The sequence below is a fragment of the Durio zibethinus genome, chromosome 23 (assembly GCF_047325235.1).
Source record: "Durio zibethinus cultivar Kanyao isolate XHJ-2024 chromosome 23, ASM4732523v1, whole genome shotgun sequence".
Classification (NCBI taxonomy): Eukaryota; Viridiplantae; Streptophyta; class Magnoliopsida; order Malvales; family Malvaceae; genus Durio; species Durio zibethinus.
This window is the reverse complement of record NC_143184.1, coordinates 6135027-6148596: the sequence shown is the minus strand read 5'-3', so window position 1 is coordinate 6148596 and position 13570 is coordinate 6135027. Positions and strand designations below refer to the sequence as shown.

General features: G+C 27.0%; 2 protein-coding genes across 2 annotated transcripts; both read right to left on the bottom strand.

The window, feature by feature from the left end:
• Positions 1 to 8751: 8751 nt before the first annotated feature.
• LOC111313460 (eisosome protein) lies at positions 8752 to 10719 on the bottom strand. The gene is made up of 4 exons (XM_022914142.2): positions 10479 to 10719; positions 10299 to 10384; positions 9179 to 10193; positions 8752 to 9100 (listed from the first exon to the last, which is right to left on the bottom strand). Exons 1-4 carry the CDS (start codon positions 10560 to 10562, stop codon positions 9032 to 9034), a joined length of 1254 nt encoding a protein of 417 aa, XP_022769877.1. The 5' UTR covers positions 10563 to 10719; the 3' UTR covers positions 8752 to 9031.
• A 1266-nt stretch (positions 10720 to 11985) lies between these two features.
• Positions 11986 to 12925, bottom strand: LOC111313090 (BRCA1-associated RING domain protein 1-like). Its single transcript, XM_089753215.1, has 2 exons — positions 12781 to 12925; positions 11986 to 12608 (listed from the first exon to the last, which is right to left on the bottom strand). The coding sequence occupies exons 1-2, from the start codon at positions 12883 to 12885 to the stop codon at positions 12258 to 12260; spliced, it is 456 nt and encodes a 151-aa protein (XP_089609341.1). The 5' UTR covers positions 12886 to 12925; the 3' UTR covers positions 11986 to 12257.
• Positions 12926 to 13570: the final 645 nt, after the last annotated feature.

Genomic DNA, 13570 nt, shown 5'->3' with positions numbered 1-13570 from the left:
TAATTTTTTTATATTTTTATAAATGGATTATTTAATGTATATTTTAACCACAAATACCTTAAATAATCCCCTCATATATTTTTAAAAATAGATTATTTAAATTATTTTTTAAAAAAAATATTTTAAATAATCCTCTCATTCTTTTTAAAAGGGATTATTTAAGACATTTTCATGATGTCTTAAATAATGCATTTTAAAAAAATAAAGGAGATTATTTAAGGCATTTTTAGTCTTTAAAAAATATGAAAGAATTATTTAAAGTATTTTTCGATCAAAAATACTTTAAATAATCTCCTTTATTTTTTTTAAACGACATTATTTAAAGCATTTTAAAACCAAAAATGTCTTAAATAATTCCTTTAAAAATATGATTGGATTATTTAAGGTGATTTTGATCAAAAATATCTTAAATAATCCCCTTTAAAAAAATAAAAAGGATTATTTAAGGTGTTTTCAAATAAAAAAAACATCTTAAATAATCCCCTTCAAAAAATATGAGAGAATTATTTAAGGCATTTTTTGTTGAAAAATGTCTTAAATAATCTCTAATATTTTTTATTGATGATATTTTTAAAACAAAAATAGCAATTAAATAAAATATTTATCTTATTTTGTTGCTAAAGACATCATTTGTCGTTTGTGTATTTATTATTAATAAAAGTTAATGAAAAGTTGACATCATATATATTAAGCAGATTATGGTAATTATTCAAAAATTAATATACGTAAATTTCTTCTAACCAAACTAATGAATCTAAACATAAGATATCTTAAAAATGGAAGAAACCCTTGGATATCACACTTTTTAGGGATTATACTTTTTTTCGGAATCTAAAATTTTTTGAATCAGACGCCCTTTTATATTTATTTTATCTGTTTTACATTTTTATAAAAAAAATCAAGAATAAAAAATTGTAATTATTAAGTTTGAACTTTAACCATGAATAAATTGAACAAAGTTTTGAATTCATTTTATATCTTTCTGCATTTCTATATTATTTGTCTACCATTAATGATTAAAAATTATATTTCTCGTAAAAATTTAACAGGTAAATTGTAATTTATGATGGATGATTAGGGTTATTTTAAAATCGACTGTTTGACTTTTTAACTTTAATAAAATAATATGGAGTGTACTAGAGTTACGTACTTCATTTTATTTTTTGTAATAGTGTTAATAAAAAACTAAAAAAAAAAAAGAGAAAACAAAAAATTTCAATTCTAAATGAGGAGATTATTTGAGAACAACATTAGAAGTGTTTATTTTTATTTGGTAATTGTTTTTTGTGATAATTTTTTATAGGGAAACTTTTAATATATACATTTCTAAAAAACTTATAATTGAATCAAATGATAAGATAATTAACTTTCTTTAAATAATAATAATCGTAAAATTTTATCTAATTGATAGAAAAAATTTCTTGAAAGTGTGACTTTCATTGGTTTTATCTTCTTGAATGTTCATGTATATTAAAAGTTGGATTATTTTATTTTGATTATAATCTCATAAAAAAAATTTTGTTTCCACTTGCCACAACTCCAAAACCAAAGATACAATAAACTATCAAAGCCTTTATAATTATGCTTGAGTTTAATTTTCTTAAATATTAAAGTATTACTAGTTTTATGCACAATCACAATATGGATGAAATACATAAAAAAATTTGATTATGCAAATAGATATTAAAAACTAAAATAACGACACACATAATTAGCAATTTTTAAAATAAAATAAAATAAAAAAGAGAAATTGCGCTTTGAAATTTGAATTCATTTTTTATTTTCCAAAAAATTAAATTATTAAAATTTTATTAGTATATATATTTTATTTTTAATTGATTGTTTTAATTTTTAAATTAAACTGATATCGTTTAACAAATGACACTAGCTCAATTAAAAATTTTATAATTAATATAGATATTCATTCAAGAACAACCAAAATGTTATTAAAGTATGAACAAGATAAAACAATTAATTAATACTTAGAATATCATATATATATTGTTAGAAAAAATAAATAAAAGAAGGGGAATAATAAAAAAGAATTTTGGCTTTGAGGCATGACGAATACCCTTATGAAGGTAATTATACTTTTAAGATACAATAAAACTTTAAACTCTCCGATCAGAAGCAGTAAAATGGTTATGCTGAAAGATTTATTTATAATAAATAAACAGACATGCACTTCTATTTAGATGGTTATGACTTTTTGTATATCATAACCTTTATGAATAATAATCTATTTATAGTTAAATAGTTATGATAATTTGTTATATGATAATTATTTTTGTTCAAAAATAATTATTTAAAATATAAATAAAATTAATATAAAAATTAATTTTATTCATCAATAATTAAATCTTTCTATCTAATGTGAAATGTACCACATTCTAAACTACCAACATTCCCCACTAGTTTGGAATGTTGGTGCTTAATTTTTACCTTTCACAAAAATAAATATTATAAATACAAGAAAGTATCTCTCGATTTAAACTTTCAATTAGCATATATATTTTAAAATTTTAATGAAGTTGACGATGTTCGCAGATTAAACATTAACTCTTAGTGTTATAATTGAATATATAACACACATAATACTTATTTATTCTTCTGTTAGAGGTTTATAACCGCTTTTAGCACTATTATGACCATATGCTTATTATATTCATAAACATTTATAAGAGAGATCATAATTTTTCTTGTTGAAGCAGCACAACTTTTATATTTATATAGGTAAAATTTTCATTATGTTTCCATTACTTTAGACATTTAAAACTCCATTAAGGGTATAAAAACTCATCCTTTTCATGAAATAGATCACACTAATTTTTAAATTTTGAATGAATTTTACTAATGTTTAACAAACACATAACAATAACTTGTTTTTATCCATTAAACTTTGTAATTAAAGGTTACTAATTTAAAGTAAGGGTTTAAATCCATTCTACTTGTAGTACTACTAACCAAATATTTTAAAATTTAATTTTTTATGATAATTATCTCCACTTGAGATTGAATTTTTAATATAATCACTTCAGGCTAATATATCCAAACTTTTTATTTTGCATATTATTTATATATTTCAGACATTGTTGCCTCATTCTTATCATTTAAAGAAATAATTGGTTTTGGTTGTGGCCACAACTTTATATTTATTAATTTTAACCATTCTATTTTCATACTTTTATATATTTTTAATACAATTATACTTTTAGTACAATTGGATAAACTCAATGAATAAATCAAATGATTTTAGTCCTTTTAAGATTTTTAAGGACTTTTTATGACTTTACTGTAATAAATGTTTAAACTTATTAGCTTGTATAATTTGCTCATAAAATTATACTAAAATCTTACAACATTATGGTAATAATTTTTATTTCTTTTGATTCTTATCACTCTCACCATGTGCAAGTATGTATTCTTTTATTAAAAAATATCTCATTTAATTATTAAGATATCATATATACTTAATTAAGTTACCATTTCATTTATTTTTTTCACTATTTTGTGTTTTTTTTTAAGTAAAAAGCCTCCAAATCCATCCTTAGTAAAAGATAATTAGCTTATATCTTGATATTTCAATAAAAATTTCAAACCTTTTATATTTTAACTCAATATAAGAGTTTACATCAATAAGTAGATTTCAAATATAATCATACTTCTATAATCTCATCATTTTAAGACTTTTATGTCAATTCATAAATATTTATATGAAGTTATTTCATCATGGCCACTATTGATAACTTTTTATTATCATGAACAAAATCATTTTCATCGCCCAAATGGATCAAATAGCATTCTTTTTGCTATTATAAAAATTTTCAAATTCATAAGATCTTTGAATCACTCATAGCTTCTAAAGTAAATATACTTTGAAGTTTTTACTATATAAAATCATAGATGATAAATCATTTTTACAATCCATGAATTAGATTATATACATAATAAAAAAATTACCATAATGTGATCAATATTGTGGCATCAATTTTGGCTTATGACTATTTTAAGCCAACCATAATAATCGACCTCATACCTACAAATTATGTAGATTTGGCTATTAAAATTATCTTATTTATAATGATGGCTTTTAGTGAAAACCATCTCAAATGTCATCATAAGTTTTTAATGCATATAGTAATTACTCAATGGCCAATTCCAAGTTCTTGATTATTGAAATCTCGAAACTTAATTTTAAAATTTTATGAGAATTTTATTTCTCCACCATTGTGTAGCCTATATATCTCTGTTATTTATCATTTTTAATTGATCAAAACATTTTTTGATATATAATAAATTCAAACTTTATTCATAGGACTAATATGTTTATATACAATAAGAGTCTATAGTTTATTTAACTCTAATTTCAAATAATTTCACAATCATTTTGTGACCAATATGTTCATATCTAAATCACAATATCAATGCAAGTCATGAAATATGAATCCAAATAATCATTTTTATAAAATAGTACAAACAATAATTATAATATGAGTTCTACTCATATTTCATGCAAAAATTCATGATAAATTTACATTGGTTAAATCATTGATTGGCTAACTCTAAGGCTTACGGCTTTCACAAACCAATATTATTATCTAAGCCCGTATGTTAATATGATATATAACCAGTCACATCCTTGTCATTATCATGAAACTATTGAAAACCTCATAAACTTGTTCACTTTTTATTTTAACAACCAGTAAAAGGCTTTTTTTTTTTTTACAGGAAGCAAAAATACCTTCATTATCTATAACCAATAATGTGTTAATTGGATGATGGCATTCTATCTCCATAGTCCATATCTTTCTTATATGTATAAGAAAGAAAATTTCATCTCATTTAGTTCATTTTCGCAATATATGGCAAACTGTACCAATGTTCTTCATGGCATCACAAAATAAAATCAAACACATACATGTATTTCGTACCTTTAGAACATTAAATTTGTATGTTCTTTTCTAATTTATAAACATGCCTAATTAGACATTAATGAGTATCCTTCAAAATGCTAGTAACATATAAATGCTTCAATATTTTTCTTTAATGGCATACCTTTTTCGTTTAATCAATATCTCACATGTGAAAAGCAAAAATGTTTTTTTGTAACCATTGATTAACTCTTTGATGGCATTTTATGATTTTCACTTTGTGATTGTTCACAATAAAATTTTATTTTGTAAAATCATTTCTAGTTTAATACACCCAGCAGGTAAAATACATGCCACATTACCAATGTTTGTGATAATAATCATTATTTGGTTTATTATCCACCAATTAATCTATGAAACACCATATCTTAATTATAATTATTCATGTATATCAATTTAATTTTAATTGGTTTTCATGAAAATTGAACACTAGTCAAAATTTGAACTAATAATGAATTTAAAACATATATATCAACCTTTGATTTATAAACAACCAACAAAAATAGAACTATACAAATAGTTTGACTCAACTTATTATCTTAATTTTGGTGCCATGATTTAAAAAAAAAAACTAAGTTTGCAGCCAAATCTTATTTTCTACATATATTCTTCACTTACATCTAATTTTTCATGGTAAATTCCTTTACTCATTTCCAATTGTTTTTATAGAAACTATGAGACAATTTACTTGTTCTATATATAACAAAGACATGATAATTAAACAATCGACCATTCCATTAAGACCCAATTTAATTCTTTACTTGATAACAAGTGATAATTTTTTTTTTTTTGTAGATCAATTCATGTTTTTCTCTTTTATGTTTTCAGGCTATTTCCCATATTAGTCTTTATAAGTATCAATTTTTTAAATAAATATAAGACAATTCATTAAACTCAATTGTGAAGTCATTTATAATATATGCATAATTTTATGTAATGTAATCAATGTTTTGCATATTGTGTTTTAATTTTACACACTAATGAAATAAATTGTTAACGTATTTATCTTATTCAATCAATTTTTTTACTAGCAATTATGCAAAAAATAAAACACATAACTTTAATGAAGATCTTTATGAAAATTAACATTTTGGTCCATAAAAACATTAATCTTTTGACACCTTGAGCCTCCTCTAATATTGATCTCCAAATCATGTCAATTTTTTTCTTGTATTTTCTTTTGTGAGAAATATAAATTTCTCATAATTATATTTAAATTATTAGAAAAAATAAATAAAAAAAGAGAAATAATAGAAAAAATGTTGGCTTTGAGATGTGAAAAACACTTTTTTAAAAGCAATGATGCCTTTAAGATACAATAAAATTTCAAACTCTCTAATTAGAAGTAGTAAAATAGTTATGCTCAAAGAGCTATTTATAATGAATGAACAAACATAAACTTTTATTTATATGGTTATGACATTTTATATAATGATGATTTTTATGAATAATAATTTATTTATAATCAAATAGTTATGACAATTTATTATATAATAATTATTTTTGTTCAAACATAATTATTTAAAATATAAATAAAATTAATATAAAAATTAATTTTATTTATCAATAATTAAATCTTTCTATTTAATGCGAAATGCATCATATTTTAAACCACCAACATATATACATTTATATATATATATATATACATTTATATATATATATATATATGATAAAGCTTTTCAAACTTAATTTAGTTCTACATTTCAAACTTTTTCTTTGTCCCCGATCCAATAAAATAGAGTTCAAACTTGGACGTCTCCAACCTTTGTTTTTTTTTTTTTTTTGGTCAATAATCAGCTTTCTCTTTTGTGTGGTCAAAGTTCATTTATTTTTTCGACTTTTAGAAAAATATAATAAAATGTTTATTCTCCTAAGACTTCCCAGGTGATGGCTAAGTTTTCCTTAGCATCCACTATGTATCAAAAATCAAAGATTCTTTATTCTATAGCCTTCTCTAAATCTGTAGGAAGTACTACCTTGGAAAAAAAAAAAACTAAGAAATTAATTAAGACAATATCAAAAGCACAAATTTTAATTTTTCAAATGTTTAAAATAATTTTTCAAATGAAAAGAAAACACTTAAAATTCAATTTTCATGCATAACAATAATAAGTTTAATTTACATATGAAATTATTATCTTAATTTTATAAAAAATTTGTAATAATTTTTTTTTGTACAAATGAGAATAGCTTTTGAACAAAGAAAGAGATTATAAATGATGGGATTTGGATACTAAATCTATTATATATCATCTCTTAAAAATAATTATATAAATTAACTAAAATAAACTCCCTATTCACCAATACTTTATTTATGTTCAATCAAATATAATTTCTATTACTTTTCTTTTACTTTACACATTTTAAAAGGAAAAAAAATAAAAAATAACAAACAAATGAGATATCTTTCTTAATGAAAGATGGTAGGTTCAACCATACTCATCCATAGGATCATTAATAGAAAACAAAGGATTGAGATTCATGCATAAACTCAACTTTTTTTTTTTTGGGGGGGGGGGGGGGGTGGTAAACAACATAGATTTCTGCAGAGTAAAAGTCATTAAGGTGACAACAAAGTAAAAGTCAACTTTTGAATATTCAAAGTTCCAAATTTCTGCATAGATTTTCTTCTATGGGGCACATTGGATTTTTCCAAACAACCATATTTAAAGAGATAACTGCTTTTTAGAGTCTGAAAGAATAGACCAAAAGATCATGACTCAGATATATCCAATAACAAAGGAAACTTTAAAATTTTGTTGGTGTTCAACTTTTCATGCATCATACTTCGATGTTCATACCTGCCAAAGGGTATTGTGAATCTGATGGCACCTTTTTCTCCCAGTGAAGCATGGTTCGGGTAGACAGAATAAGTGAAGAACCTTCCCTCGCACAAAGTCAAGAAAATAACCAAATAAAAAATTGAGCTAGACAATATTTGAGAAGAAGCAGAGCAAACTGACTGCTTCACAGATCACAGACTTTGCCATTTGCTTGACTAAATACTTTGATTTGTTTGGCTATATCTTCTGTTATAGCCAAACAAATTGAGCTAGACAATATTTGAGAAGAAGCAGAACAAACTGAGTCCTTCACAGATCACAGACTTTGCCATTTGCTTGACTAAAAGCTTTGATTCGTTTGGCTATATCTTCTGTTATCCTTGGTTTCAAACAAAACCCAATTGGAATAATCATTTCTTGAAACCTAATCTCTTAATTATTTCTTAAACATGTTGTTTACATTGTTAACAATCAACTATTCTAAGCTTAAGTATGATCAACTTTAATAATATGAATTAGTTATGAACTATGACTGGCCAACTTGTTTTAATTAATGAAGAAAATCTCCTCATTCCTCAGGCAAACATTTATCTCTCGCCAAAGGAACCTCCTCAAAGACCAATTTTTATGGATAATTCATGTTTCGGTTAAAATATGCCTTTTTGCATGCCATTTTGTTTTATAGCTTTTTCATTTTAGCAATAATTTGACTTCTTTTGTAGTTAAATCAACAATTGAGTTTTTACAATTCCTTTTCAAAATTCTTACTTACGAAAATTTTTAATAAGTCAATGTTTTAAAATGGTTTTTTCAGTAAACTGTCAAAATCTGTTTGCAGATGACCTGCAAAAACTGAATTTTTTATCCCTTACATGAAAGTTATTACTAAATGACAATTTAAGCAAGGGAAAGGGAGTACATATCTATTTCTTCATATCACCCATCTTTGCTTCCTATGATACATTCATAATAGTTTACCAATTAGGCGGCAAGATATATAGGAAGAGTAATTGAACAAGTAAGTATTACTCCAATGACGCAGAAAGATTGAACAAGTATTTGAGCTTTCATTAAACTACAATGCTTATAGAATGTGACCTTATCAATCCTTTGCTAGAATCACTGAATCACCTCCGAAGGGATATGTGAAAAATTAATATTAATCAATCATATGTATTACCATCACCAAATGACTTACAACAAGCAAGAACATGTCAAACAATAAAGGAAACACATGTATAGATTATGGACACTCAAAAACAACAATCCAAAACAGACGAGCTTGCCTAGCATATATTTTGATTGGAGTACGCTTCAGTTTCTATTCAAAGCTCTCTCCAACCTTGTCTCAAATGGTGTAGAATGCCAATTTACATTCTTATCCTGCAAATAACAGAAACTCAATCAGAATTCCATCATCACCTAATATAAAACTTTCCTCAGCTCTCACTTCACGTATACCTCTCTGTACTTGCTGGTAGTGTTTGGTATTCCTTTGAAGGAAGTAGCTGAGCCAGAGTCCTTGGTGGTGCTGCTCACATGACTCCAATAGGTCCCAACGGTTCCAATTATAGGCATCTCATCTGGACTTCTACTTGGAGACTTCCTAGGTGGAGAAGATGCTGAAAACTTATTTATCTCTTCAAGAGTTAATGCACCTAAAATAGGTCTATCTTCAGGGCTCCTCAGTGAATTTGATCCTTGTGACATGCTTCTCTCTGGTGTACTAGCATCGGAAGTGCTACTCTTTTTGACAGGTGTAGGCTCCGTTGAATACAACCAATTCGAAAGGCTGGCATCGACTGATACTCCTTCATTCAACTTCTTCGGTTCATGATCAGATTTTGATTGGAAACCGAATGAAAAGTCATTGAAACTAGTGTCCAAGCTAAACGAAAGCCGGGGCTCTTCTTGCTCTAAGCTGAGATTCTCCTTTTGCAGTTTAAATGGTGTTGCCCCTTTTGCTTTCACAGCTTTCCATTGAGTTAGATTTTCGACAGGATTCAGCAATGGATGAACATTACCACTCCTACCTCGAGCTCCTCGAATTAAACCAATCGGCTTCACTTCCTCTTCAATCAAACCATCAACCTCCTTAGTGATACCTCCATGGCCAGGAATTCTATCTCTTGAATCCACAGCTCCGTCATCAAAATCCTCATAAGCATCATCTAGATCACTTTCTTCATAGTCTAATTCATCTTCTTCGTCGTCACTTTCTCTACAATTCTGATATCTATGATTAGGAGGGTAAGAACTTGAGCTAGAAGTTATCCAGCTATGCTCAGAGGAAGTATCATACTCCTTTGGTTTAGCCAGATTCTCTTTCTTTTCCCCTTCTTCTTCTTCATTATCCAATTGAAAATCGCTACTTTCATCAACTAAAACATGCTCATAGGTCTTAATATTAGCATCAAAAGTTACTTTCTTTCGAGTACTTGAACCCGAACTCAGCTGCTCCTTTGCCTTATCATCCCTAATCAAAACCCAAAGAAAAAGCAAAATTGCTTTATCAAATCTAATGCATCATTCTGAAAGAAAAAAAAAAAAGAAAAATGAAAGCCCCATTAATTTTACTCACCGAACTTCCTTAGCCGGAGTGATAGGCTTTTCCAAGTTGCTCCGTTCCAAAGAAATTGTAGATTGAGCATTGTAACTAGCATTTCTCTGCAGAAAATTTGATAAATTTCATGAGACTAAAAATACCCAAGTGTCTTAAAATCCATAATTTCCCATAAAGAAGTACGAAAAGAAAACTTACTTGAAATCGAGGCTGAACCTTGTGTCTCCGTTTTCGAGTCTTACGATGGTTGGAAGAACCAAAACATGCAAGAAAACAACCCATTCCAAGAATCTCTCCTCTTCTTCTTCTTCTTTAATTGTACTTTGATTCTTAAAAAAAAACTTTCAATTTCTTTTTCTTGGGTGTTTCTTCCTTTGTCCAGAAAGAGAAAGTTTTTCTTTGGCTTAACGGGTCTTCATGGTTTTGGAACAGAGAGAAGAAGAAGTGGAGCGCTTTGAGAAAAGAAAAGAAAAGAAAAAAAAAGATAGGGACAAAACGGTCAACAGATTTGTTATTGAGAGAGGGAAAAAGGAAGTGACCGTTACGAAAAATTGATTATGAGTTACAGGCTGTAATTTTGGTTTTTTATTTTTTGTCATATTTTTCTTAAAATTAAAATAATAGTAATAAGGTTTTTCTTGACCGTTAATATCCCCACATTGGTGATAGGTCCCACATCTATTTTATTTTATTTTATTTTTGGGATGTTAACCGTTCAATTAAACAAGGGGGGAGGTTTTAATTTTTATTAAAAAGCAAATCTTTTTGATGAATCAAACATTAATTTTGATCAAAATGCTACAACTTAATGCATGTGATCCCTTTATCTTTTCACAATTATGATTGTGATTTTTTTTATTTTTTATGTAAAGACTGCCAAAGAATTATACATATCAAAATTTAAAATTGAAATTTATTAAATATTAAAAAATAATTGCACTTTAAATTTTAAATTTTAATTTAATTGATTTGGAAAAAAAATTTGTTGAAAGCTTTATTTCTTAAATTTTAATCTTTTAATTATTTTTCCATGATTTTTAGTTTTTCCTGCCAAAAGAAAATTAATAAGTTTTTTTTTTTTTTTTTTTACAAATTAATAGGGCTTTACGAAAAGGAAATTGTATAGGTTTATTTACGACAAATAGTTCATGAAAATAAGGAAATCCCTCGGATTTAAATTGAATATTTAGTAAGAACCCTCTTTCCCTCATTCTGCAAGAAACAAACGACTTGTTGCAGTTTTCCTCCAGCAAAAAAAGAAAAAAATAGTGTTTTTTCAAAATGAAAAACCTTTTCAATGGGTATGTATTAAGCTTGTGTAAAATAACAAAAGAAAAAGAAAACAATGGGGTGAGAGAGGCTCGAACTCTCGACCTCAGGATAACTCAAACAGCTATGAGACCTACGCGCTAGCCAACTGCGCCACCACCCCATATTGGATTTTGTTGAGCATTTTAAACCTATAACAACAATTTTAACAAAAATAATGTTTGCACATTCCCCTGCTCTTCACTGCTTTACAACCAGAAAAAAAAAATTAAAAATTTGTATTTCGACCAATAATTAATATATTTTAGCTCACAAAATATGTAAAGCATTTTTTTTAACTTTGATTTTTTTAAAAGTATTATTAGTTTATAAAAAGAGCTAATCCTATCAATTACTTACAGAGTTAGTGTGTTTGTAGTGAAAATAGTTACTACAATTATCAATTTAGAGTTTTACTTTGTTTTAGATGCTTCACCAATCCAATCTCATTTTACTCATTGGTACCTGCACAACCTAATTTGTGACCCAAACATCTAATAAAATCCAGTTCCTACCCAATTTCTTCTGGTCTGAGAAGAAACCACGAAAAGCCCAGCTCAAAAGATGCATGATATGACAATATTTCAATGAAAATTTATCGCAAGTTCTGATGAGACAGCTAACAAATCAGTGTTGTCAAGCTAAAATCACTAGCTTGTCATTCTTTCGTTAGCTGACAATAGGCTGCAATTTATATGCTGCGATTGATTCCAAAAGCCATGTGTGGCCAATGAATTGACCCACCATTTTCGGGGCTAAAGCCTGTGCTTCACTGACTCTCTGCCAAATAATTGAACCTTCTTCTCCTAACTTAGATCCTCTGGTTGCATCCAGACTATACACAACAAACATCGTCGTTTGAACTGCCTGCTCACAATTACTCTGTTGCACTATTTCTTCCTCCATTCCTCTCATAACAGTACCCCCTGCAGCAACAGTCAAATTTTGAAGATCTTCCATGTAACCAGACACAAAGTCACCCACAAAATAAAAGCTAAAGCCATCAAAGAGCTTTGTTGCCTACAAAAGAATCGATTAAACAAGTTATTCAATTGCAAATGGGAAATTAGCATCCAAGAGTATCGATAAACACAAGCAAGTTTTTATCATAAGGAAATTAGCTTGATACTTTCCAATATCTAGCTACTAAAATGATACAAGAAAAAAGATACTCAAACTGTCAAGCACATACGTTATCCAATGCCCTGAATCTACCAGTTTTAGGGCCATCAGAACACCCATGGCTGTCAAGACCAACTCCATAAGGTTTTTCATTCGCAGGACGCATAGTTTTCATGCATGCTTTTATCCCTGTAAAGTCAAGCTTACAAATTGTATCAGTGGTGACAATACAAGTTATTCTTTTTGGGTACAGAGATTGAACTTTAACCAGCACACCAGCAATGAAAGAAACGAAAAACGTGGCCCATAGAACGGTAACCAACAATTGAACTTACAATCAATTTTAAGAACCCACTTCCCGTTTGAAATGGCCATCGTCTTAGTACATATGTCACCATCCGATACTTAAGTTTTGATTTACTTTAAGATTAAAATATTTATTTATTTAATATCTTAGATTAATTTACATATCACGATTCATTTAGGTTGACTCTCATGATTTCATAATTTTATTTTATAAAAAATATGAATCTTTATATACTTAAATAATCTTTTTTTTATATCCGAAAATTCATAACTTTTCTTTAAATTTGTAACACATGCATCACTGTCATTCGTAGAAGCAATCACATGAGTGACATCTAGCTTCCAAAACTTGGTTACAGTTGCACCAATATTTTTTGCAAACTGGTCCACAATAAACTGCAACACGGTTAAAAAAACCAAATAATTAAATATCAGTATCTTTAGTAGGAATGGCAACGAATTTTTTTTGTCTTTAATTTAATCTGATTTGATATCATATAAAATATATTTGATTTAATTAGATTTTAAATTAATAAAACATTTTTAATGTAAAA

Coding starts and splice junctions, on each gene's coding strand:
- LOC111313090 (XM_089753215.1), bottom strand. CDS start 12,885: ATGAAAACTATGCGTCCTGCGAATGAAAAACCTTATGGAGTTGGTCTT. Junction 12,609..12,780: donor GATTCAGGGCATTGGATAAC/GTATGTGCTTGA, acceptor ATTCTTTTGTAG/GCAACAAAGCTCTTTGATGG.
- LOC111313460 (XM_022914142.2), bottom strand. CDS start 10,562: ATGGGTTGTTTTCTTGCATGTTTTGGTTCTTCCAACCATCGTAAGACT. Junction 10,385..10,478: donor AGGTTCAGCCTCGATTTCAA/GTAAGTTTTCTT, acceptor AATTTTCTGCAG/AGAAATGCTAGTTACAATGC. Junction 9,101..9,178: donor CTACCAGCAAGTACAGAGAG/GTATACGTGAAG, acceptor TGTTATTTGCAG/GATAAGAATGTAAATTGGCA.